Source organism: Ambystoma mexicanum, chromosome 5p, assembly GCF_040938575.1.
Source record: "Ambystoma mexicanum isolate Mex_15411 chromosome 5p, UKY_AmexF1_1, whole genome shotgun sequence".
Taxonomy (NCBI): Eukaryota; Metazoa; Chordata; class Amphibia; order Caudata; family Ambystomatidae; genus Ambystoma; species Ambystoma mexicanum.
Window position 1 is genome coordinate 957,635,919 of NC_090930.1, and position 23,082 is coordinate 957,659,000.

Sequence of the window (23,082 nt, forward strand, 5' to 3'; positions counted from 1 at the left end):
ATAATCCATTTCCTTCTACATGGTAATTAAATGCATGGTTAATGTTTGTGAAGTGTAGGTTCAATTGGTTACTTATTAGTACTTATGTGTTTGTGTTCTTTTTTAAACTTGTGCAATTCTCATATGGCACAATAGTACAATTTCAAATATCCCCTGCGTGTATGGGTAGTGTTGATCTTGTCCGTGCCCGTCCGCTGACAGGCGCTCAGTTCGTGCATTTCAAATATCATTAGGAGGGGTTTCTGTATGTTCTATGTTACATGTATATAAAGTAAGGGAATTATAGTACATATCTCCAAAAATCACATGATGAAAGTGTATATTCAGTAAAAAAAACTTTAACGGGATGTTATGGTTAAGTTTCCCTACTAAAAACCCATATAATGCACTTAAAAAAACGTTGTTAAGGGGACGTTATTGTTAAGTTGTGCTAGTAAACACCTGTGAACTTCACCAAAAACAACTTTCTAAACGTGACATTATGGATCGAAGTAAAACAGAAAAACCCCTGAAATTTGCCAGTTATGGTAGGCTAAGCAGCCATAACTGCCCGCACCACTGTGCACTGCTAACACTAACACCCAGGACACGTTACCTCACCTTGAAAGAAATAAATTTCTCCAAGGTGTGGCAAACAATCCGCAAGATGGATTGAATGCAACAAAGCGGCCGCGGCTACTACTGCCAGGCTTCAGCTGTTACCTGCTCGCACAGAATGTGAACATAATTTAAAATGTCTCAGTGTATTTAGATGGCAAGAGGACAACCAGGCGGGGCAGCCGGGCAAAGCGAGGAAGATCAAATTGGAAGGGCAACAAGATCTGGGAACAAACAGAAGGGGAAACCAAGGGGCAAAATTGCAAACAGTTAAAAATATTTAACATTTCAACAAGAAGCCTCACCCAGATGGAAACATCAGTCCTATCATTAGGACTCTCATACAGCCCAACCTTTGCCTATGACTACACATCTGCCAGGATAGATCTCTTCAAGTTTACGTGAAAACTGAAGCTCACCAAGTTCTTCTCAACTCAAGTTGGGCATAAAACGAAAAAGAAAGATCTAGACACAGAAGTTGCGTCCATTTTATCAGAAAAAGATATAGCCACTTTATCATGTATAGAAGAAATGGACTCTACTCCTAATTCTGAAAACATGAATATAGAGGCAATGTATGACAATATATTGGCAGAACGGTATGGTATCAATACTAACAATAGCTGCTTTAGCAAATTTAAGCCTAAACCAACCTTCTGCCCCAATATTGAATGTAGCCCCATTGATATTTTTGAAAAACTGGTGATGAGAGACCTGAAGAACCTATCGAATTCAACCAATATGGAACATAAAAATCTTAGTTCTACACAAAGATGTGCGTTGGAAATATTGAAAAATGACCGCAACATAGTTATTCGACCCTCAGACAAGGGAGATAGTATAGTTGTCATGGATAGCATCAGCTATTTCAAAGAAGCCAAGAGACAACTGGATGACACCTCATGCTATGAATTAGCGGATAAATCAATTCTAGCGATTACCAACAAACAATATTATGAATTACTGTTCCATTGGTGTGAAGCAGACCTACTAAATGAAGATGAATATCATTTCCTCAAAAATGCTCATCCCATCACCCCCATGATCTATTTTAATCCAAAGATTCACAAGACTTTGATGGATCCTCCAGGACGTCCCATAGTGTCTTCAATAGGCAGTCTTTTAGAAAATACATCCAAGTTCCTGGACCATTTTCTTCAGCCATTCGTGCTAAGTCTTAATTCATATATTCGAGACACATCAGATCTTTTATTGAGATTGAACGAGGTCAATTGGGAGCCCAATTATTTTCTTGTCTCCCTAGATGTGGTGTCCCTGTACATCTCTATACAACACCAGCATGGATTGAATGCATGCCGCCACTTCTTGAACAGCAGATCTGTGAGTTATCGACAGCACAACAAGATGCTGCTAGATATGCTGAAATTCTGTCTGGAACACAATTGTTTTCTGCACAATGAAGCCATATATAGACAAACCCAGGGCACTGCTATGGGGTCCTGCATGGCGCCCACTTACGCTAATCTTTATATGGGATGGTGGGAAACGAGAGTTAAGTGGAGTGAAGAGCTTGATACATTTACTAAGCATATAGTGATGTGGCATCGATTTATTGATGACCTGTTCCTGATATGGGATGGCACTGAGAAAGATTTAGAGAAATATATTACTATCTTAAACACCAATGCACTTAATTTGAAATTAACTAGTACTGTTAGTAAGGATGCATTGGTTTTTCTAGACGTCTCCCTACGCATTGATCAGAATGAATTAATAACCACTTTGTTTAGGAAAGAAACAAGCTCTAATTCCACGCTTCATGCTCGTAGCCACCACCCAGTAGCTCTTAAAAAATCAATTCCTTATGGAGAATTCCTTAGGGCAAAGAGAGTATATAGTAAAGAGGCAGATTTCCAGAAAGAAGCCAAAAATATAGGCAACCGATTCGTGTACAGAGGATATTCGAAAAGTACAGTGACAGAATGCTTTGAGAAAGCAGATAAAAAATCGAGGAGAGATTGATTCAAACCTAATCCGAAACCCAAGAATGAAACTATAAGATTCATAACAGGTTACAACCAGCAAGCCAAAAATATTAGAGCAATCATGAAGAGACACTGGAATGTATTAACTGATGGAGATCTATGTGAAGTATTAGAGCCTAAACCCAGTGTGACCTTCCGCAGAGCTCCAACGATAAATAATATTTTGGCACCAAGTGCTGTGGTAACTGAAGTAACACAATCTAGTTGGCTTCCTGGTAATCGTGAAATTGTGGGGTTTAAGAAATGTGGTAAATACAAAATGTGTAAACATGTCTCTAAAGAATCTCCTATCAGTGTGAATGGAAAACAGTGGATATATAAGCAAAAAATAATGTGCCTAACTAATTTTGTAGTCTATATGATCACATGCAGTTGTGGATTACACTATACAGGATCCACCATAGGCCCACTGAAATTGCGAATTTTGTAACATTACAGAGCGATTAAAAATGGAGATCCGACATACCCACTGGCGGTACATTTTGGTGAAAAGCATAACAGCAGTGCATCTGAAATGAGCTTTGTGGGACTAGCACACATACCACTACACAGCAGACTTGGCAATAGAGAATTGAAGCTACGCCAATTGGAAGCCAAGCTAATCTGTAATTTTGATACCTTTAAAACCCAATGGTTTGAATGTGGATTCAGAGTTATGTCTTTTTATATGATTAACCATGCTTTTTCATTTATCCACACTTACTATTCATCTCTCCCTTGAATTCTGTCCTTGCAACCATTAAGCAAGTGATGCTACATTTGTTTTCTGGACTGTTTTCATCTAGCGACAAAATGTCGAAACATCAATTTACACTAGATGCTAAGTACTTTTAGAAACACTAACCCTTTTTCTAGCTTTTATACACCTTTTTTACACATTTTGATTGAGAACCATTTTGTATGGTTTTTAATAATGAATTATTGACTTGTGAAATGGTGTATGTTATGCTGGGCGCGTATTAGTATCAAGCGTCCATTCATTGGATCAGTCAGAATAGACGGTCAGGCTTCGGCGGTCTCACTGCACAATGTTGTAAAGCATTAAGGACATTTGTCCTGAAGAGAAAGATGTAGGTCGTTTTTTATCAGTGTACTAGCACTTTATACACGTTGAAACCGTGATAACATTAATACTGTATTACTTGACATAGGATGATATGCACTAGCACTTTTCTATCATGTTTGACGCATTAGTTCACCAATCATGCACTTGCATGAGGTTAGCAAATTTTGGACTAGCAGTACCATTATGCACTGCTTTCAGCCTGAAATGTATATTCCCCTTTCATTATAAATACACTGAGACATTTTAAATTACGTTCACATTCTGTGCGAGCAGGTAACAGCTGAAGCCTGGCAGTAGTAGCCGCGGCCGCTTTGTTGCATTCAAACCATCTTGCGGATTGTTTGCCACACCTTCGAGAAATGTATTTCTTTCAAGGTGAGGTAACGAAAATTACAGTAGCGCACTTGCGCAATATCTCGTAATATTATTGCTGCATTGCATTATCGCTTAGGCATGGGGATTGGGCTCCTCCGAGACTTTCTAATCGCATGTCCTGGCCAACTATTTAGTTGGCCCATAAAAACCAGTTTCAAGCATTATGTATTAACTAATTGCATTTAAATGGTTGGATACTTCAAGATGGTGGATTTACCATCGACTTTAACCATAGAGTTCTATTGTAGAATATACCTTACTGGTGATCACATGACATGTGATTGTTAAGTGGGAGGAGCCTAAAACCCGGCCTGCGAGGCTATTTAAAAACGAGAGTTCAGTAGTTGGAATCAACTATAAGCCTGAAGAAGCTCGCAAGTCGAGCGGAACGCGTGGCGTTTTTCCAACCGTTGGGGTGAGTGCTGCTTCATGCCTGGTCTGACCAGACATTGCTATGTATGCTTTTTTAAATGATTTTGTGCACTACTTTTGATAATTAAAGAAACTTTTAAACTCAGCTAATGGTCGTGAGTGATTGGGCAAAGCTTTGGTTAAAGTTGTAGGCAACATGCATTGTTTATCCTGCATTTTTTCCTGACATTCTTTTGAATTTGTAGAGCCTAGCCCGCTCTATCCCTACAGCACCAGCTCATTAATGAGGCAGAGCGCAGTTTTGAGGCCAATTCCTGTTTTTTCAATATATATATATATCTATAGTAAACCTATGTGTGATTTGAATATTAAAATAAATATTTACCTTTACAAACTAGCCTGATTCCTTTGTTCAGTGTGACCTGGGGGTATTTTGAGAACGGTGTGATATGAGTGGTATGTCATTCAGAATATTGAACTTATAGAATAAAATAAGGGTTTCCTTTGCGCACTACATGCTAGGCGAGACTTGGGTGTGTGCCTGATTGAAATTCCTTACAGGGCTACGGACACCCATGTCGCCCATCTTCGTATCGCTGTGGTAATTACGGCATGGGGTAGAGACTCTGAATCCAAGATATTGTATATTGAAAGTTTTTGCGTCGTTATCTAACCATTGATTGTGAAAAACCTTTGGACTTTATGGTCAAATTTGAACCGAATACCTATGTACTAAGCATGAATATTGTCTCGAAACATTCACCACAACACTCTTATCTTTTTAGAACTTTAGTGGGTGATTATTAGTTTTTGAGGTTTTCGCAGCTGGTTTACTGTTCAATGAAACACACAATTTGGAGAATAGCACACAGTAATTTGTATCTAACCCTCTAAACGCGAATCTTATATATTACCGAGAACCTTGGCTAATGTTTGTGTGAGGAAGAGTTTAATGTAAGTCACCATATTAGGGCTGAATCCCATCACCTCCAGTGTTGCAAATAAGTAATCCCAGGTGACAATATCGAACGTCTTTTGGGTGTCTATCGTTCTCGCCACTGCTTGTGTCACGGGGTCAATTCTGGCCATTGTATTAAACAATTAAACAACCTTCTAATATTGAGGGTAGTGGACCTTCCCGGTATAAGCCAGCCTGGTCGGGCTGGACCACGTGTAGGCGATTGGCCAAAACATTTGCATATATTTTAGTATGGCAATTGATGAAGGAGAGGGGCCTGTATGAGCCGCAGTTATTGCTAGGTTTATCCGGTTTTAGCATTACAGTGATCAGGGCTTCTCTCAAGGATTCTGGAAGGGCATGGAGATGAAGGTATTCTTCCCACACCGCCAGGAGGATCGGGGATAGTACTGCAGCTTATTTCTGATAAATTCAGCCGTAAGGCCATCAGGTCTTGGAGCCTTGCCTTTGGGGAGGGCTGAGATAACCGCCACAATCTCCTCCAATGTGATCGGGAGTTCCAGTTCATCTCTGCTTTGGGAACCGAGGACAGATAATGGGGTATTCTGGACGAACGTGTGAATGGCATCTACATCACTTGATTTCAGTGTGGTGTGTAGCTTGTGATAAAATGTGCAGAATACCTCAACCACATCCGAGCATTTATTGTTACCGTGAATATCCAGAATGCAATCTACTTGGTCCCTGCCGCGCTCAGATTGGACCACCCTCGCCAGTGTCGTCCCCGGCCTGTCACCTTCCACGTACCTCTTGGCCACAGTCGTGCAAGAGAAGTGTTGGGTTTCTCTTAAGGCAAGGTCCTCAAACCTTTCCAGTTCCAAGCAGATTTGAGCCAGCAGTGCAGGGTGAGAGGTTCTAGCATGTTCTTGTTCCAGGTGTTTGAGTGAGCTCTCTGAGTTTCCGAGATGTTTCCTAATGCATTTAAGTACCCCGGCCTCCCTCGAGATTGCCATACCTCTGACCTATACTTTGAAGGCCTGGCATCTGATGCTGTGGGAAGTGTCAACTGGTGAGTTGTTATCAAAGAAAGTGTCATCTAGCAGTGCCGTGGATTTAAACCTCCAGGAGCAACAGGATGGCCTGATTTAAAGTTCAGGGTGAGTGAGATCAGGGAGTGATTGGAAGAGGTGCGGGGTCCAATATTTACGTCGGACACTTACCCCATTATTGAACCGGAGATAAGAAAGAGATCTATTTCGGCACGACATATTGTCTGCCGAAGAATAGAAAGTGTATTCTCTTGAAAGCGAGTGAGTGATTCTCCAAGCATCTCTGAGGTCAAGTGCCTGCATGATGGACAGCAATTGACGAGAAGCATGTGTTTGGGGAAGAGGGGCTTTGTTGGTCCTGTCAAGTGTGCGGTCCAGAATAAGATTCATGTCACCCCCCCCATATCAAGGGGAGACCGAGATATCCGGCCAGGGTATCATTCAGCTGGGAGAAGAATTCTGGAGAGTCTGTATTGGGACAATACATATTTATTAGTACAAGCTCCAGGCCTTCTAAGACACTGTGTATTATTAGGAACCTCACTTCTCACGTCTGAATCTACATGCGTGTGTTTCGCTACGAATTTCAGGGATTTGTGGATAATCACATGACGCCTCTGGACTGAGTAGAGAATGAGGTGAAGTATCTGTTTCCTCCCCATGAGGTAGCTATGTTGCGGCAAGTGCTTTCCTTGGCGTGTGTTTCTTGTAAGAATAGTATATTGGCTTTATGTCTATGGGCGTAGAATATTATTTTGCAGGACTTGGTGACGTTCCCCAGACCCCGGACATTCCAGCTCAGTATCTTCACCTGTTGTGCCAGTCCCCCTTCAGTGGATCATTGTTATCCCTGTCCATGAGTGCAATTGCTGTGTACCGGTTGTCTGTATCCCTTGTACTTCTGAGCCCAGCAGCCAGGTTTTTAATAATTCCCACCCGTTTTGCCAGTAGTGGGGCGCAACAAGTGCTATGGAAACAACTCACGCAACAAGCGCTCTTAATACCATCTGGGGAAGGGTTGCGACCCTGTATTGCCTTTCCCACCGCATTCCCTCACTGCCTACCCCAACCTAGCAGTGTACTTCCCTTCCCCCTCCATCTCCCCAACTATCCCTTCATGCCAACAGGGCCTCAGGAGCAAGAACAACATATATCCAACTAACAACTGCAAGTGGGAGCGCAGTTGCCATACGGCTTAAATCAACTAAGAGGACATCAAGTCATGGATTTGCGCTTCAATTAACTTTATTGCCTCACTTGGTACAGTAAAGAAGTACAGTTTGCCTCGGAATTGTAGTTTGAGGCGTGCCAGGAATAGCATTGCATATTGTATGTTCCTTTCTCGGAGCATCTTTTTGACTCGCAAGAAATTGGTGTCGCTCAAGTTGTACAGGAATAGAGAAGTCTGGGAATATTAAGATGATTTGGGATCCGAGTCTTAATTCTTTCTTTTCCCGGGCCAGTCGGAGGAGTGCATCTCTGTCCCGGTAGCTCAACATTTTGGCTATAATAGGCCTGGGGAATTCTCCTGGTTTCGTTTTGGGTGATAGCGCGTGGTGTGCCAGCTCCACTGCAAAGAACGGAAAAAAGGCGGTATGATCCAGCAGGTCCTTGAGAAGATTTTTGATATCCAGCTCCATGTTACCAGTCAGAGCATTTTCACCAATTATCCTAATATTATTTCTTTGGGCTCTCGACTCAAGGTCCTACGCACTTGCCTTTGATTTATTTCATGTCCCTGGAGAGGTTGGTCACTGTGTCCTGTAGTGTGCGGATATTATCTTCGTTGGTACCAGTTCTGTCCATTGCTTCAGTAATCCGGGCTCCTTCATGTGCAAGTTGGGATCGTGTTGAGGCCACACTTGCGTTAATGTCATCAAGTTTTTTGTGCACAGCTGCGAACCCCTTCGCCATGGCCTCCTTCATGCCTGATAGGTCTGGGATGAGCGGCAGGGCAGGGGTGGATGGGTCTGTTGGTGGTTGGCGAGATTGGCTTGGATCGTCCCACAGGGTTGCCTTTGCTAACTTGTCCATTGCGCCCGCCTTCTTCCCTCCGCCAGCCCAGTTGTTCATGTCTGACCGTAGTAGAGTTTAACTGTAATGCAGCTTGGGCGTGGGGTCGATAAATTTGAGCAGTGACAGGGTGTTCGTGGTTCCCAGGAGTCAACAGGCCTCAAACGCCAGCCCCCGGCGCCTGATGTGGGCTTCCCCTGGGGGGTAGCGGGGAGAGGCTGTGCTGTAGGTGGTCTGGCCAGAATATTATGCAAAGTGCGTTCCATCTCTCTGTCCCGTTTTGCTGACCTGTATATGTAGTCCTCAATACACTGGTGCAATAAGTTGGAATGCAGCCAGTGGAGTCACTCACACAGGTCGGGCTGTGGGAAGGTATTCAGTTCCCACCGTGTGCCTCTGGTGGGGATCAATTGCAAGATGCAGCTGTGTGTTGCAGTGTAAGGGGTGTTGCACGTGTAGAGCCGGCTGGTTCCCTCTCAGAGGATGGCATTGGCGCTCGACATTGAAGAAAAACACTTTAGGCAGAACAGGGTCTGGCCGTGCCAAGGGACCTCCCAGGGTGCACCTTGGTTTGTATTCATTGGGTTGGCCCCCCGTGATGTAGTCGGGGCTGGCTGATCAATTATGCCCAATGCGAGCCCCAGGCATGGGGTGTCTCCCCAGCCAGCTGGCCTCCGCCCGGTGTCCACCTGTAAGCTGGATTAGTTGGCCAGCGACCTTTTATAGTCTAATGTAGGACACAGTTTCACAGATGAGGAGTTAGGGGCAAGGGGGTTTGTGGCCTAAGCCCTCGGCAGATAGTGCAGCCCATGCCTGACCCCTGTATTGTGCCGACTCCCCAGGGGAGGTTTTGGGCGTGGGGGTGATTTTGAGCTCGGCGCGGGGGGGTTCACCTTGTGGGTTGCTGGCATGTAGAGACTTCAGAGTCCTTAAGTGGCCCGCGCACCTGCCACTAGCTATTGTTGGTGCCCCAGTTTCCACGAGGGGCAGAACAAGCCCGTGGCATAGCAGGCAGCGTCTCCAACTCCTGTAGGGGGGGGCCCTACTCCAACCCTCAGTCATGGGTGCAGGAGGCCTGCCTCACAGACTATCCCGGTCTCCTTCATCTGGCGTTGGATCAGACGTTCTCTGGGGACCGCCGCACCTCAGTGTAAGGATGGTTGTAGATTTATATGTGATTCCCAGGGGGGGCCCCAGGGGGCTTGCCAAGGATCACGCCCGCTGTGTGTTCAGAGCAGGGGGGCCGTAAGGCAGTCCACTGGGGGTGCGGAAGAGGACCAAGTCTATGCGGGGCCGGCAGGAGAGACACGCCGCAGAAGGGATGCTGGGTGCCAGTCTGTCAGATGACATCGACGATAAGCGCTCACCCAACGCTCGTGCAGCACATGGAGCGCAAGTGGTGGCAGGGTTCTCAGCTCCGTCTCCCGCACCCAACCAGGACCAGACAGGCCTCCACAGGAGTGTGTTGTTGCCGCCCTCCATGTCCCCCACAGACCGTACCATTTGCTCAGATTGTATAACCTTAGGGTTCACAACCTTAGATTTAATGTGAGGTTTAGAAACATTAAAATGACAATAAGCCATTACCTCTTTCAGTACACTGGAAAAGTCCTATCAGAGGAAAAATGCAGTGTCTCATCCCATGGAATCTCCTCACCACCCTTGGCCCTGTCTCCTGCCAGCTGATCCTACTGCAGTACACCACCTCCAGGGTTGGGATCAGGAAGTGTCCCCCTTCCTCTGGCCACCAAGGAGGAGACAAGATTTCAGTGAAGCCCCATGCCTTTGTACTTTTCATTGACTGCATTCAAACAAACGTTGCCTTTGTATATTTCCTCTATTAGCAATCTTGTACCATTCAGTCACTTGCCGGCACAGTTGTTGGAAGGCCTGGGGTCCCCAGCTGCTTTGGGCAGACTACCCAGTCTTTTCCAGCATCTCTGTTGCTTGTTCCTCTCCGTTATGGCTTCTGCTTCTACCTTCCAGGTTGGAGTGTGCGGACACTCACCCAGCATCTGCTGCGGCTCCGCGGTCACACGCCAGATTTCCTGCTTGGCCCGAGATGAAGTCTGTTGCCTCGTCGAGCAGCCAAACCTCCAGGAGCTCCTGCACGGCTCCCGGCGCCTTCACGTTCTTTCTGGCTCATCTAATTTGCTCCTCTTCATATCGCAATGGACTTCTGTTCTTTGGTGGCTCCGTCTGTGTACCTCAAGTTCAGGAGCTACGGCATGAATGGCAATGTCTCCTCCTACACAGCTCGTCCCTGCACTTCCCTTCTCCACAGCGCGGCTGCCATTTTTATATGTCCCGCTCAATGTAGGTTTGTAAAAACTAGTCTGTGTGTTGTATTGCAAGCTCCTGTCACTTTGCACAAACTCACTTATCATCCTCCTCATCTCAGTACCTGAGTGGTGGTGGGAGTTTAATTCCATATTAAATCTTTTAACTATGGGATGGTTTTTCTTATGAACTTCACATTAAGGCACATCAGAAACAAAAGGTGTTATAATCGGGTTGTGGGTGTTTGTGTGAAAGGACGGGACCTGACTAGAAGGACAGTAGGCCATTAAGAACTTGGGTATTAGAGAGTCTTCTTAATGGGGCAGGGTGGAACACTGTGGGTTTCATCACGGGTTTAGTGGAGCGGTAAAAATGTGGCAGTAACGGTATTACTGCCACATGACCTCTCCGGCCAATCCCGAGTTTAGGCGGAAAGTTGGAGATTTACCTCCAGCCATGAGCTGGAGGTAAATCTTGCCACTTCTTGCCTGTTTTTGGAGCTATTACCACAGTGCTATTAGCGCCTCGGTAGTAGCACCCAGAATCCCCCCGTGGACCCAATAAGAATGGGGACTTGCCACCCCCCAAAGCCTCTGAAACTGAGGATCCAGCGCTAATAGCACCGTACTGTGTTGCCGTTATGTAATTTACGTTGGGCGGGATCCCGGCGGATTTACCGCTGGGATAACGCCCAACTTGTGATGAGGTCCTGTGACTCCTCCAATGGAGTCACAACATCGCTACAGTAATTGTCGCCTCTCATGTGATCCTCCCTCATACAACCGCCCCTATGGTCAGGATCAGGTAGCCTCTGCTGTCCCCTGGCAACATGGGAGGAGGTCACCTCTGGGGAATCAGGATTCATCACACTTGTTCCCGAGTTCAGTGTTTCGTGGCACTGTGGCTCGGTGCTAGTCTTTTCTGCTACTGGATTTAATCCTCTGCATTCCTCCTGAGCAGCATATGCTTATTTCTGGGCACTTAGCACAGTCTCTCTTCTCGCTGTCATAGTCTGTTCCATAACTCTGTCTTGATCAGCTAGATTATCCCTCACATACTTAGTGAAGATTAACCTTTGCCTGCATCAAGCACTAGGTGCTATGTAGCGAGCAATCTGCAAGAGAACCTGAGCTAAATCCTGATCGTTTTTTAGAATTCTGACCATTTGATTGAATAGTGGTGTGAACACAGAACACTAGAATGAAACCAGAACTCTGAGGATAAGTGTCAACTGCCCAACATAGATGGGTCTGTGCAGTGAAACACCCTTCCGCCTCTCACTTGGATTAATACACTTAGAGAAGCTGTTCTTGTTAGATAGTTGAGCGGGTTGAGCAGCTCACTGCTGTGATCGTCGTGTGATCTACAGGACGCAGGTTTGAAGCCAAGCCTCTCATCCTTTTGAGGTCAGTAAATTTGTGCCCGCTTCGGTTGGGTGATAATTACGCTTGGGCATATTAACTAGGCCCCGGGCCATTACCACCCGTTCTACCCTGTGGAATGGGCGATTATTGCTATTAGCAACCCGGATTGCCAATCCGGTAACCCACAGTGTTGACAGCCAGAAACAACCTGGCCGCGCTTCGTTTTCAGTCAGAATTGCCATGGAAATGGAAGGCGGGGCTCTGCTCTGAGCCCCTCTTCCATTTACATGGCTTCCCAGGAAACCAAGCGGATGGAGTGTGCTGACGAACAGGGCAGAGGAGCCCATTTAAGTTAAGTTGGATGGGGTCGAGGGTGTTGACGGGTGGCAGGGGAGAAGGGAAAACAGTAGACCTGTTTAAGGGCTGGTGCGCAGAACACAAGGGTTGCTCCGAACCCAGACTTTCATCAGTAGATTCAGCCCAGATTCAGAGCAACCTGATTGGGTCCCGCACCCGCCAAGGGTGCTAATTGTATGCAAACATGTTCTATGTACAGCGCTTTGTTGCAATCGTTATTTATATAAATGACAATTATAATTTTTCATGTTGCGAAGGAAAAGGAAATCTCTCTGACAAAGTTTTGTCTCTTCTGTCGTGCACAAATGTCTTAAATTCTAGAAAATTGCTGGAACCCAGTTTACTGTTTCGTTGCTTGATAAAAGGTGCATCTGCTTCACCAGGGCATCTTAACACCAACTCTCTCTCTCCTCCTGAACTTCATAACAGGAATTGCAGGCCTTGGAGGCAGTACATTTTTTGATGTTAGGAAAGACTATAGACCTTTTTTTTCCCCTGGAGCATGAGCGGTGATAGAGTATAAGGGCTCAACTGTTGTCTGTACAAAAGCAGAGCCTCCAGATAGTTAGCCTAAAAAACAAAGAGGAAATAAAGAAAACGTGAAAGAAAACAAAGCTTAGCTTCAGGAAGCATCCATTGTGGTGTCTAAATCAACAAGATTTGTACAAACAGGTTAGTTGATCAGATAGCAGGCAATTTATAACATATGTGCCATGGGGGTGGGGTGCGAGACTGTTGGATACATATAAAGTGCCTTTGCTCTGTGTTTCTGGATGTTCTGACTTCCTATTGTTTAGGACTGGGACAATGAAGGATGTCTGATGGCTATCCTTGTCTAGATAAATTGTAATCTGCATTTTACTTTGCTTTGAGGAAAACCCCAGACCAGTTTATCTGATATAGCTAGGGTTCACGCCACAAAATGCATTACTACCTTTTCAAAACAATCCAATGTTGGATCAGTGTAAGGCTACTTTGCTACTTTGGCATATACACATTTATTAATAAACCACTTATTTTGTTATGTTTACTCCAAAGCTCGTGAGTGAGGATATACATTCTTTATAGCAAAATGGGATCAACGTGTTACTTGCTTGCGCATATGCATAAACTCTATAATGGGCGCATTCTTTTTTTCTGAAATTAATGACCTATGATTGTTGAGGACAGACATTGCAAGTTGGGGTCCTTCGAACAGGCACCTAGATCTGAGGAGGGACAGAATGTTGGACACCTTCAGCAAACGTTAACGTTGCTCTACATACTGCAATAGAAATTGGTGAAATTGAAAAGTTTAACTTCTATTTCTTGGGGAAATCTGATTAGAAGACCAGGTTGGCTAGATGCAGAGTCAAGACTTATATATTTATTACTCAAGTCAAAGAGTTACATGAGATATATGTTTTAAAGTATGTTGCCCTTTCACATCAGTATAACTGTCTTTATGCAGCTTATCATTTTAAATTACTTATTGTTTTTAAAATGCAATTTTAGTTTTTAAAAGTTCTATGCAGAGAATTAATTCAATCACTTCTCAGACATATTAGTAACAGGGAAAATGTAATTGCAGCTAAGGTGTACGTCAAGTTGAACCACAACACACCGCATGTTTTGTGTCTGACACAACGGTTGCGAGATGCAGAACTTACAGATCCACAGTATCAATGGCGTGGACCAGCAGGGCAAACCCTTCCAGGTAAATTGTCATTGTCATATTTCTTAGATTATTATTCATAACTACATTGTCCACATGTTTAAACATATCAAGAAGTTATACTGTCTGTGAAGGTGAATTCTACAGTAAAACATAACATAAGTGCTACGGGCAATGAAATAACCCATTCCAGTTTTTCTGAACCCATTTTCAACATTTTGTATGTGCTGTGACGAATCCCACAGTATCGCCACTGCTTCCATGGGTTAATCCCCTTCCCATGAGTCCAGGGTGCTGAGGCCGCTAACCAATAGTCCCTGTGGGGTTAGTACTCAGCTGGTGGATCACATGGGAAGGAATCCTTCCACGGGACCAGTGACAATCACCTTGGGAGAACACAGTATTCCCCTGCCTCATTTGTGATCCCTCTTTCCTTTCCCCCCACTCAGAACCCTGTAGTTCCCCACACATCTATCTTTCTATGTAGAGTTGAGTAAACTAAGTCCTAGGAAAATAGTGTGCTATGATGATCATCAGTTCAGTACTGTGACGAGGAGGAGGGCTGGAGCAAAGAAGAATACCAATGGAAACCAACATCCGCAGTCTAGTTGCTGGAGACTGCCTATTGGTTTCCCAAAGTACAAAATAGAAGGACTGTGCCATTGGTCAAGCCTGCCCATGAGGAACCGAGAGCGAGGTTTGAAGGCTGCAGACGGAGAGACACGGGGAAAAAGCTGAGGACCGGCACGACGGTGAGGAAAAGCAGACGTCTCTAATGGTGCTGCCAAGTAGCGGCAGGCACAAGAAGACGAAGAGAAACAAAGTATGCTGAAGACTTGGGCCACCTCCTGGAGGGAAGCCGCACAGCCTGACTCGCTGAGCAGGGATGCAGGCCACAGCAGGAGCAGAGAGTGAAGAATCGGAAGCTCGCCCAGAGAGTCGGAGAAGCCCAAGCAGGATGCTACGCAGCCGGAACCCGAAAGCAAGGTACGGGTGCGTCCTAGGTCCACAAGACGGTCTGGGAACAGGACAAGGGGAGTCTAAGGAGGGTCAGGGACCCGATACAAACGAAAATTGGTAACACATGGGTCAGAGGCCCTAAGAGAAACATAAGCTGCATTAGTAGAGACTTGGCAGGAGAGTAAACCAACTGCCCTGGAAAGCCATTGCAAAGGGGTCTGGAACCCAAGTGAACCACAGGGTCAAAGCCAAAGTAAATGGGTCGAGACCCTGAAAGAGATACCAAGGCAAAGCGAAGATAAGAGGGTGTGGGACCCTGAGACAGTCAAGAAGAGAGAGATTGAAATTAACTGTAGATAATATATGTGGAACAATACCTGGCCGGAGAGTGCACCAGGTCTGTTCCGTTGCTCATTAAATTAATCTGGAGTAGGGAACCGGCGAAAGCAACACACCAGGGTCTGGGACCCATACAAGAACGAAGAAACATATAGTCAAGGGGCTGATGCCCAGAGCAAGTTGGAAAGAGACAGAGAGAAGAAAAAGGGGTCCGGGACCCACACAAAAGTTAAAGCAGGTGCCAGACTAGTCGGGGAGATCCCGAAAACAACTGAGAGGTATCTGGGACCCATGTGAAAGAGAGAGATTTTCTGGAAGCCTGAGTTCTACAGTCCAGTCTGGCAGGATAGTGCACCAGACTTAGCGCTACAGTTTTAAGTTGGAAGAATTAACAAGAGGAACCGACTCATCTCCCCACCTTTTTGACACGAGGGAAAAACCTTTAAAAAATAGCTCTGCAGTTATGTCTGGCAGGAGAGTAAACCAGACTTAACATTACGTTTGGGATTTGATACTTGGGAACTGTGTTTAAAGAGTTATTCAACATGTTCTTACATCACAAACTGAACTTTAAAGCTTTGTATCCAAAGCAAGAGACGCCACCCTCCTGGTCAGGAAGATGCCCAGTTTTTCCTTTTTAGTGTAAGGGACGGAAATAGGATGGTGGGCAAATTACATTACAAGACATCCTGACAGAGTGCTTAGTGTTTTTGTTGAGGTAGTGCAACCAGTCGTAGAAATAGGGAAAGTTACGTTTTTCCTTTTCTTTATTATTATGACAAAAGTCTTTGCCAACCAGCATGCCACCACTGTGTCAGACTTGTACTTCTGCACCCTTACATGTAGTGTCAAGAGTGGGATGCTATCCAATTGACAAAAAACCAGGGAATCCTCATGAATAGTAAGCTGGATCACATGATCTCTATTCCCACGGTTGAGATGGTACGACGTTCATTCAGCGTCTGTTTATTTTTTTTGCAGCACTTTTTGGGGAAATATTTTTGCCGAAAAAAATCTTCTGAAAATATGGGGGGCATGTAAGGGGTAGAGTGGGGTGGTGTGTAGGGAATAAACAATAGGAGAGGAGGGTTAGGTGGGCGGTAACCCCAGAATAAAAGAAAAAATGTGAAGATTTCTTTGGGCCAAAAAGTGTCGGCAAAAAGTGCTGCGAAAAGAAAACGGACAATGAATGAAAATAGAAACAGTTGATATATCAGGAAAAGAGTTGACTAATGTCCGCTTTTCCACCAGAGTATAATCTACACTAGAAATAGACAGATCAACCCCACTTCATTGGGTCAAGACTAAGGTCAAGGTTGCTTGAGAAGCCATGAGCCCCATAGTCATATAAGCCTTAGAATGGGGATCACCTTCCATTTATTAACTTCCCAGGACATTCTTCCGGTGAAAAAAACTGTAGAGGGGAACAGTTATAATCTTTTTTGTCCCTGAGAATATCTAGTTCCTGCCAGAGATAAGATCCTCAACTCTTTAGACCTACAGGTAAACCTTCTCTCTAATGTTGCCATCTATATTATGCCTCCTGGATGAAGCTGGCGAAAGAGAGCAAGCAAATTACTACCGCTCCTGTACTGTAGAGAGGAAATTAGGTTTGTCACCTTGAATTTCTCATCATGCCCCATTAAGGTTGGAAGGGGCGAGTCGGAGGGACACTTGATATATGATAACCTAGGGGAGTTTTCATCCAGCCCGACCCCTAGGGAGAAAGAGGAAGGGCACACTGAGAATCAGCCTGGGGAGAATAGGATCCAAGAAAAAAAATGTTTATCACTCAGAAAGGGACGCTGAGCTAGACTCTGACTCTGATCATGACCAGGCAGAGGGTGACTCCTCAGCGGAAAGGCTGAGCTAGACTCTGACTCTGATCATGACCAGGCAGAGGGCGACTCCTCAGCGGAAAATGCCAACCTTCCCAATACCCTAACATCATTGAAAAGTTTCTTCCCTTTTGATGTAGAAAACCCTAACATTCGGGAGCCTGGAACCTCAATGTCCTCCCACAGGAGTGACACTGTCATGGGACTTGAAGGAGAGGAGAACACCGTTCCATGCCACGAGAAAGTTAAAAACCCTTAACCAAGAGAAAACACCCAAACCACTCTCCAGGCCACTGAGACCCTCGAAATGACACCTGCCAGAGAAAGCATTAACACCCTTAGATACCCTTTAAAACCATGTACTCCATTGGGAAACCTGCCTATAATATAGGAGAAGAGCAAGAGAACGAGACCTACCCACTGTTCACCCCATCCACACAAGTACAGCTCCCAAAATTGGAGGAAAAAGATTCAGATCTGTCCTTCCCCGTATGTAGATAAGAAATCCTCAAAATCCCTCTCTCCAAGACTGTACACCAACATGTGTTCCAGATAGGAGAGGAGGAGAAGGGAGAAACATCTGACCTGTTAAAACCTCCTCATAAATCCCAGGAGTTAGAAACAAAATCCAGGGATAGTGAACCAGATATCAACGTCCTCGAAGTTGCAGATGAAGAAGAGATGCCATCCTCTCTAACCCCAACTCATACTCTAGATAGGAAATGTTAGGGAATTTGGAGCAAAGCGAGGGATTACCCATCAAATAAAGTTAATTTCCTCACCATCGCCTCATTTAAAGAACCCAGCCAGGAGGAGGAAGTTAAGAAATTGGTTACCAATTTACCCTTCGCTAATATCCTCTATGCGCAGCCCCATGAGTTAACAACACAGTGGGAAGGACATTCAGAGCATTCTAAGTCTAAGAGGAGGAAAAATAAAGGTAGGAAAGACCCAAAAATCTTTTTCTTTACTGGGAATAAAACTCAGTACAGAGTACCCGTCACCCTTCAAGGAAATAACATCTGGCCCCCTGGGTGTAGGGGATGCATGTAACGCTCACCTGATTCCCACGGAGGCGCGGATCTTGGCAGGAAGGTGTCTGTGACTCGAAAGGTGATGTGCAGAACCCGATGGGCTTCTGGGGTCGAACCTCTTCGCACTGTGTGTCGAACTCGTAGGGTGAGGTTTCTGCAGGTGAAAGAATATGGGGGTTAATGGTCTGGGTTGTTCAATGTCCCTCTTCCTCTCTCTCCCTCTCCGTAGAGCCCCCCAGGTCAACGTGCTCACCTTAGATAGGTGAATGCTGGGCTCTCCATCTGCGTCTGGTGCAGGGCGCTGTTGCCAGTTCCTTCACTGGTGAAACATAGGCCTCTTGGACTCAGAAGACCGTTACCGTCGTTAACTGCACGAGCAGTGAGTTTCCAGACACCTTTTTAGTCTTTATAGTCTTTAGGTGCAAGGCACGTTAACATTGAACAGGACTTCGTATAATGCTTTTCTCCCTTTTGTCTTGCAGGACTCTTGAGGAAGATGGAGTGAAGCGCCTGGAAATGCGTGAGTAAATGCAAGCGCTCTAACTGTCTTTTCCTTGCAGCGTAGTTCGTGCTGAAGAGCAGGCGTTCTATTGCGAAGAGCGCGATGGGCGTAAGTAAATACCTGTCTAATGTCTCTTCTTTTGTCTTTCAGAAGTTGGTTTGCAGCGCCGGAGTCCGCGGAATGTCAGTAAGTAGATACAATGCTTTTATCTCCGCAGGCGACGATGCAGTGTGAAGAAATCCAGAATTCACGGAGTGCCGGTAAGTAGTGACAATGCTTTTGTCTTCGCAGGCGGAGGTGCAGTGTGCCGAAAATGACCGCAGCCGATGGATCAGGTGCGTAGCACTGCGAGATAAGGCTGCCTTGCTAACCTGCTGTTTCTTGTCTCTGCAGGTGCTGCTGTCGACTGGATGCAGGAATGGTGAGTATGCTTCTTGCAGATTCAGAATGCAGGAATGGTGAGTATGACTTCTTGCAGATTCAGGATGCAGGAATGGTGAGTATGACTCTTGCAGATTCGGGATCGTAAGAAGAAAGGCTGGAACAGACTCGGTGAGCGTTCTGCTGCAGATGCAGAATAACGCGAAGCACGTTTCGTCTATCGGGTGTGGTTTAAATAGCCTTGGAGTGATGAGGCGTCTTCCTCCACGGCTAGGTAAGAAAAGAGTTCCAGTTCCAGAAGCTTTCCAGTGCTGAATCCAGGGAGTGGAGCTTGCCCCACCCAGGTAAGAAAGTAGTTCCTGTTCACAGAGGACTTCTAAGAGGCTGGTAAGTAAGCAGCATGGTCTGCTGCAGGTAAGTCCACCCAAGCATCTGCACACATATTATGAGCCCGGCGCTTCCAGTGCCGAGACCGATGATTCTGATGAGCCTGGTGCCACCGGCGCCAGGACATGGTCCAAAAGGTCCCCGTGGGGACCGGCTGGTGCCTAGGATTAGGGTTAGGGGCCTGCTTCCAAGGACGTTGGGCTGGTCCTGGCTCCTTGGAAGCAGTGATCATGACAGTACCCCCCCCTCAAGGCCCCTCCTAAGCGTGTGTTCTCAGGGGGTTTTGGCTTGTCGGGGTGATTCAGATGGAATCTCTTGACCAGACGAGGTGCGTGGACATATTCAGAGGGTTCCCAAGACCTTTCCTGGGGGCCGTATCCTTTCCAATCAACCAGATAATATAACTTAGATTTGGAGATCTTGGAGTCTAGAATGTTCTTTACTTCGAATTCGAGTTCTCCGTCTACCAAAACAGGTTCTGGGAGTTCAGCCAATCGGGTTTCTGGTTGTACTGGTTTTAATAAGGAGACATGGAATACTGGATGTATTTTCATATGCGCAGGTAATTCCAATTTGACCGCCACCGGATTAACTATGGTAGAGATGGGGTAAGGTCCAAGGTATCTCGGGTTGAAGGTGCGGGGTCCTTTTAGAGGCAGGTGCTTAGTGGATAACCAGACCTGATCTCCTACTGCGTAGTGAGGGGCCTCTTTACGGTGTCGATCTGCTCCCTTTTTGACTTGAGCTTTAGCTCTTTGCAGATGGGCAGTGGCTTCTTTAAAAGCACGGGTAATCTCAGAGTGCAAATGATCCACAGCAGGTGTTTCGAATTCTTGGGGAGGATCCAGATTAGAGGTTCTAGGATGATGTCCGTATAATAGGGAGAAGGGAGTCTTCCCGGTTCCAGAAGGAGTCGAATTGTTGTAAGCGTATTCAGCGATCCAAAGAATATCCTTCCAAGGGTTTTCAGTTTGTTGGAGCATGCAACGCAGATGTTGCTCTAGAGTCTGATTTGTCCTCTCGGTTTGTCCGTCAGTTTGGGGATGGTGACTGGTTGAAAGTCTTACATCAATTTGGGCTAGACGACAGCAACTTCGCCAAAAGTGGGAGATGAATTGACTTCCCCTATCGGAGATTAAAACCGAGGGAAAACCGTGTAACCGAACGATGTTTTCTAAGAATTCTCGAGCCAATACAGAAGCCGAAGGTAGGCCCTTCAGGGGAATGAAGTGAGCCATCTTGGAGAATAGATCCACGATTACTAAAATGGTATTATACCCTGAGCATGGAGGTAAGTCCGTGATGAAATCCATGGACAGGGTATGCCATGGACTGGGAGGAATATCCAGAGGGTGTAACAGGCCGGCTGGTTTCTCCTTCTGACTTTTATTCTGGGCACACACACCGCAGGAGATTACAAAGTCTCTAATATCCTTCTTCCATGATGGCCACCAGAAATGTCTCTTGATCTTTTCCATGGTTTTGGTAATGCCAGGAAGACCCTCCATTAGAGAGTCGTGATAACAGGAAATTACTTGTTTTTGTATTTTCTCACAGGGCAAGTACAATCGCCCTTGGAAATATGGTAGGTCTTGATCCATTGAGAATTCTTTTCCCTTTAATTGCCAGTCCTGCAAATCGGCCGGAGTTAGGAGTGACTTGACTGTAGTCTTGATGTCTTCAAAGGATTGAGCGTTGACCAACCCCAAAAGCCTTTGTTCTGGAATTATGGGTATTGGTTCTGGATTGGTCAAATGTTCATCAACTCCCATCCGAGAGAGGGCATCTGCTTTTCCGTTTTTACTGCCGGGTCGATAAGTAATTATAAAGTCAAACTCAGCCAGAAACAGAGCCCAACGAAGCTGTCTGGAAGACTGAGCTTTGGCCGTCTTCAGATATTGTAGATTGCGGTGATCAGTCATTACGGTGACTGTGTGTCTGGCTCCCAAAAGATAATGCCGCCAGGCTTTAAAGGCCGATCTGATAGCTAAAAGTTCCTTGTCTGTAATTGAATAGTTGATCTCGGAAGCCGAGAATTTGCGGGACCAAAAGGCTACTGGATGTAATTGGTGTGTGACCGGATCTCTCTGCGTTAACACTGCCCCCATAGCAAGACTAGAAGCATCCGTTTCCACGATGTAGGGGAGTTCTGGGCGAAGATGTTTTAGAACAGGAGCAGAAATGAATTTAGCTTTTAAGTCCTGAAAAGCTTGTTCTGCTTCTGTAGACCATTCAAAACGTTTGTTCTTCTTTAACAGAGCGGTGATGGGCTGGACTATCCGAGAGAATTCAGGAATGAATCTGCGGTAAAAGTTAGCGAAGCCTAACATGCTTTGAACTCCTTTTACCGAGGTTGGTGATGGCCACTTGATGATTGCATCGACCTTCTTTGAATCCATATGAACCCCATTAGGTGACAATATGAATCCCAAGAACTCAACTTCAGTTACGTTGAAAACGCATTTTTCAAGCTTGGCAAAAAGGTTATGTTGACGCAGTCTCTCGAGAACCTTTTTAACGTGTTTCTGATGTTCCTCTTCAGATGATGAATAGACAAGGATGTCATCAATGTAGACAACAACACACACATCTATGAGTTCTCTAAGGACATCGTTCATAAAATACTGGAAAGCGGCAGGAGCGTTACAAAGTCCAAAGGGCATCACTTGATATTCGAATAGCCCATACGTGGTGCGAAAGGCCGTCTTCCACTCATCGCCTTCTTTTATTCGTACCAAGTGGTAGGCTCCTCTGAGATCCAACTTTGTATATATGCATGCTTCTTTGACTTGGTCCAGGAGTTCAGGGATCAAAGTAACGGGTATCTGTTTTTAACGGTGATTTGATTCAGGGCGCGGTAATCTATACAAGTTCTAAGGTCTCCTTCCTTTTTCGGAACGAAGAACAAAGCCGAGGAGGCTGGAGATTTAGAAGGACGGATAAACCCGTTAGCTAGGTATTGGTCCAGATATTGCCTGAGGTGAAGATTCTCTGGCTCGGTGAGGGCATAAATCCTACTGCAAGGAGGAGTTGTTCCGGGCATCAGGTCTATTTGACAGTCGTAAGACCTATGAGGAGGCAGGGTGTTAGCTTGATCCTTCCGAAAGACATCTTGGAATTCTTGGTAGTCGGGAGGCAATGTGGGAACCTCTGAAGAGATCGCCGCCACTGAAACTTCAGGCCGAGGATAACAAGTGGTAAAACATTCTGGAAACTGAACCGTCTTTGCTCGCCAGTTGATCTGAGGATTGTGCTTCTCTAACCAAGGGATTCCCAGAATGATCTGGAACTGAGGGGCCTTGATCACATCGAACACGATTTTCTCCCGGTGTCCATCTTGGCTCACTAGCGTCACTTCTTGGGTGGCGTGCGTTACTGGTCCGGAGGCTTTCTCCGTGCCATCCACTGTAGTAATGACGTCTTTTACTGCCTTAGGGACAAGAGGTAGATTCATCCTTGATGCCATTTCACGGTCCACATAATTGCCGATTGCTCCGCTGTCGATGTAAGCTTCAATTGCATGCAAACGATCCGGACGTGCAGGATTAATGAGGACCATGGGCACCACGAAATGCGAGGTCACGGGACA

The 23,082-nt window shown here is 45.6% G+C and overlaps 1 protein-coding gene across 1 annotated transcript in view; it reads left to right on the top strand.

The window, feature by feature from the left end:
• ZPBP (zona pellucida binding protein) overlaps positions 1 to 23,082 on the top strand; it is a 1,976,511-nt gene that overhangs the window by 780,377 nt on the left and 1,173,052 nt on the right. Inside the window, exon 3 of the mRNA XM_069613425.1 lies at positions 13,969 to 14,094. Within this exon, the coding sequence (XP_069469526.1) occupies positions 13,969 to 14,094 (126 nt within the window). The remainder of the gene's footprint in view (positions 1 to 13,968; positions 14,095 to 23,082) is intronic.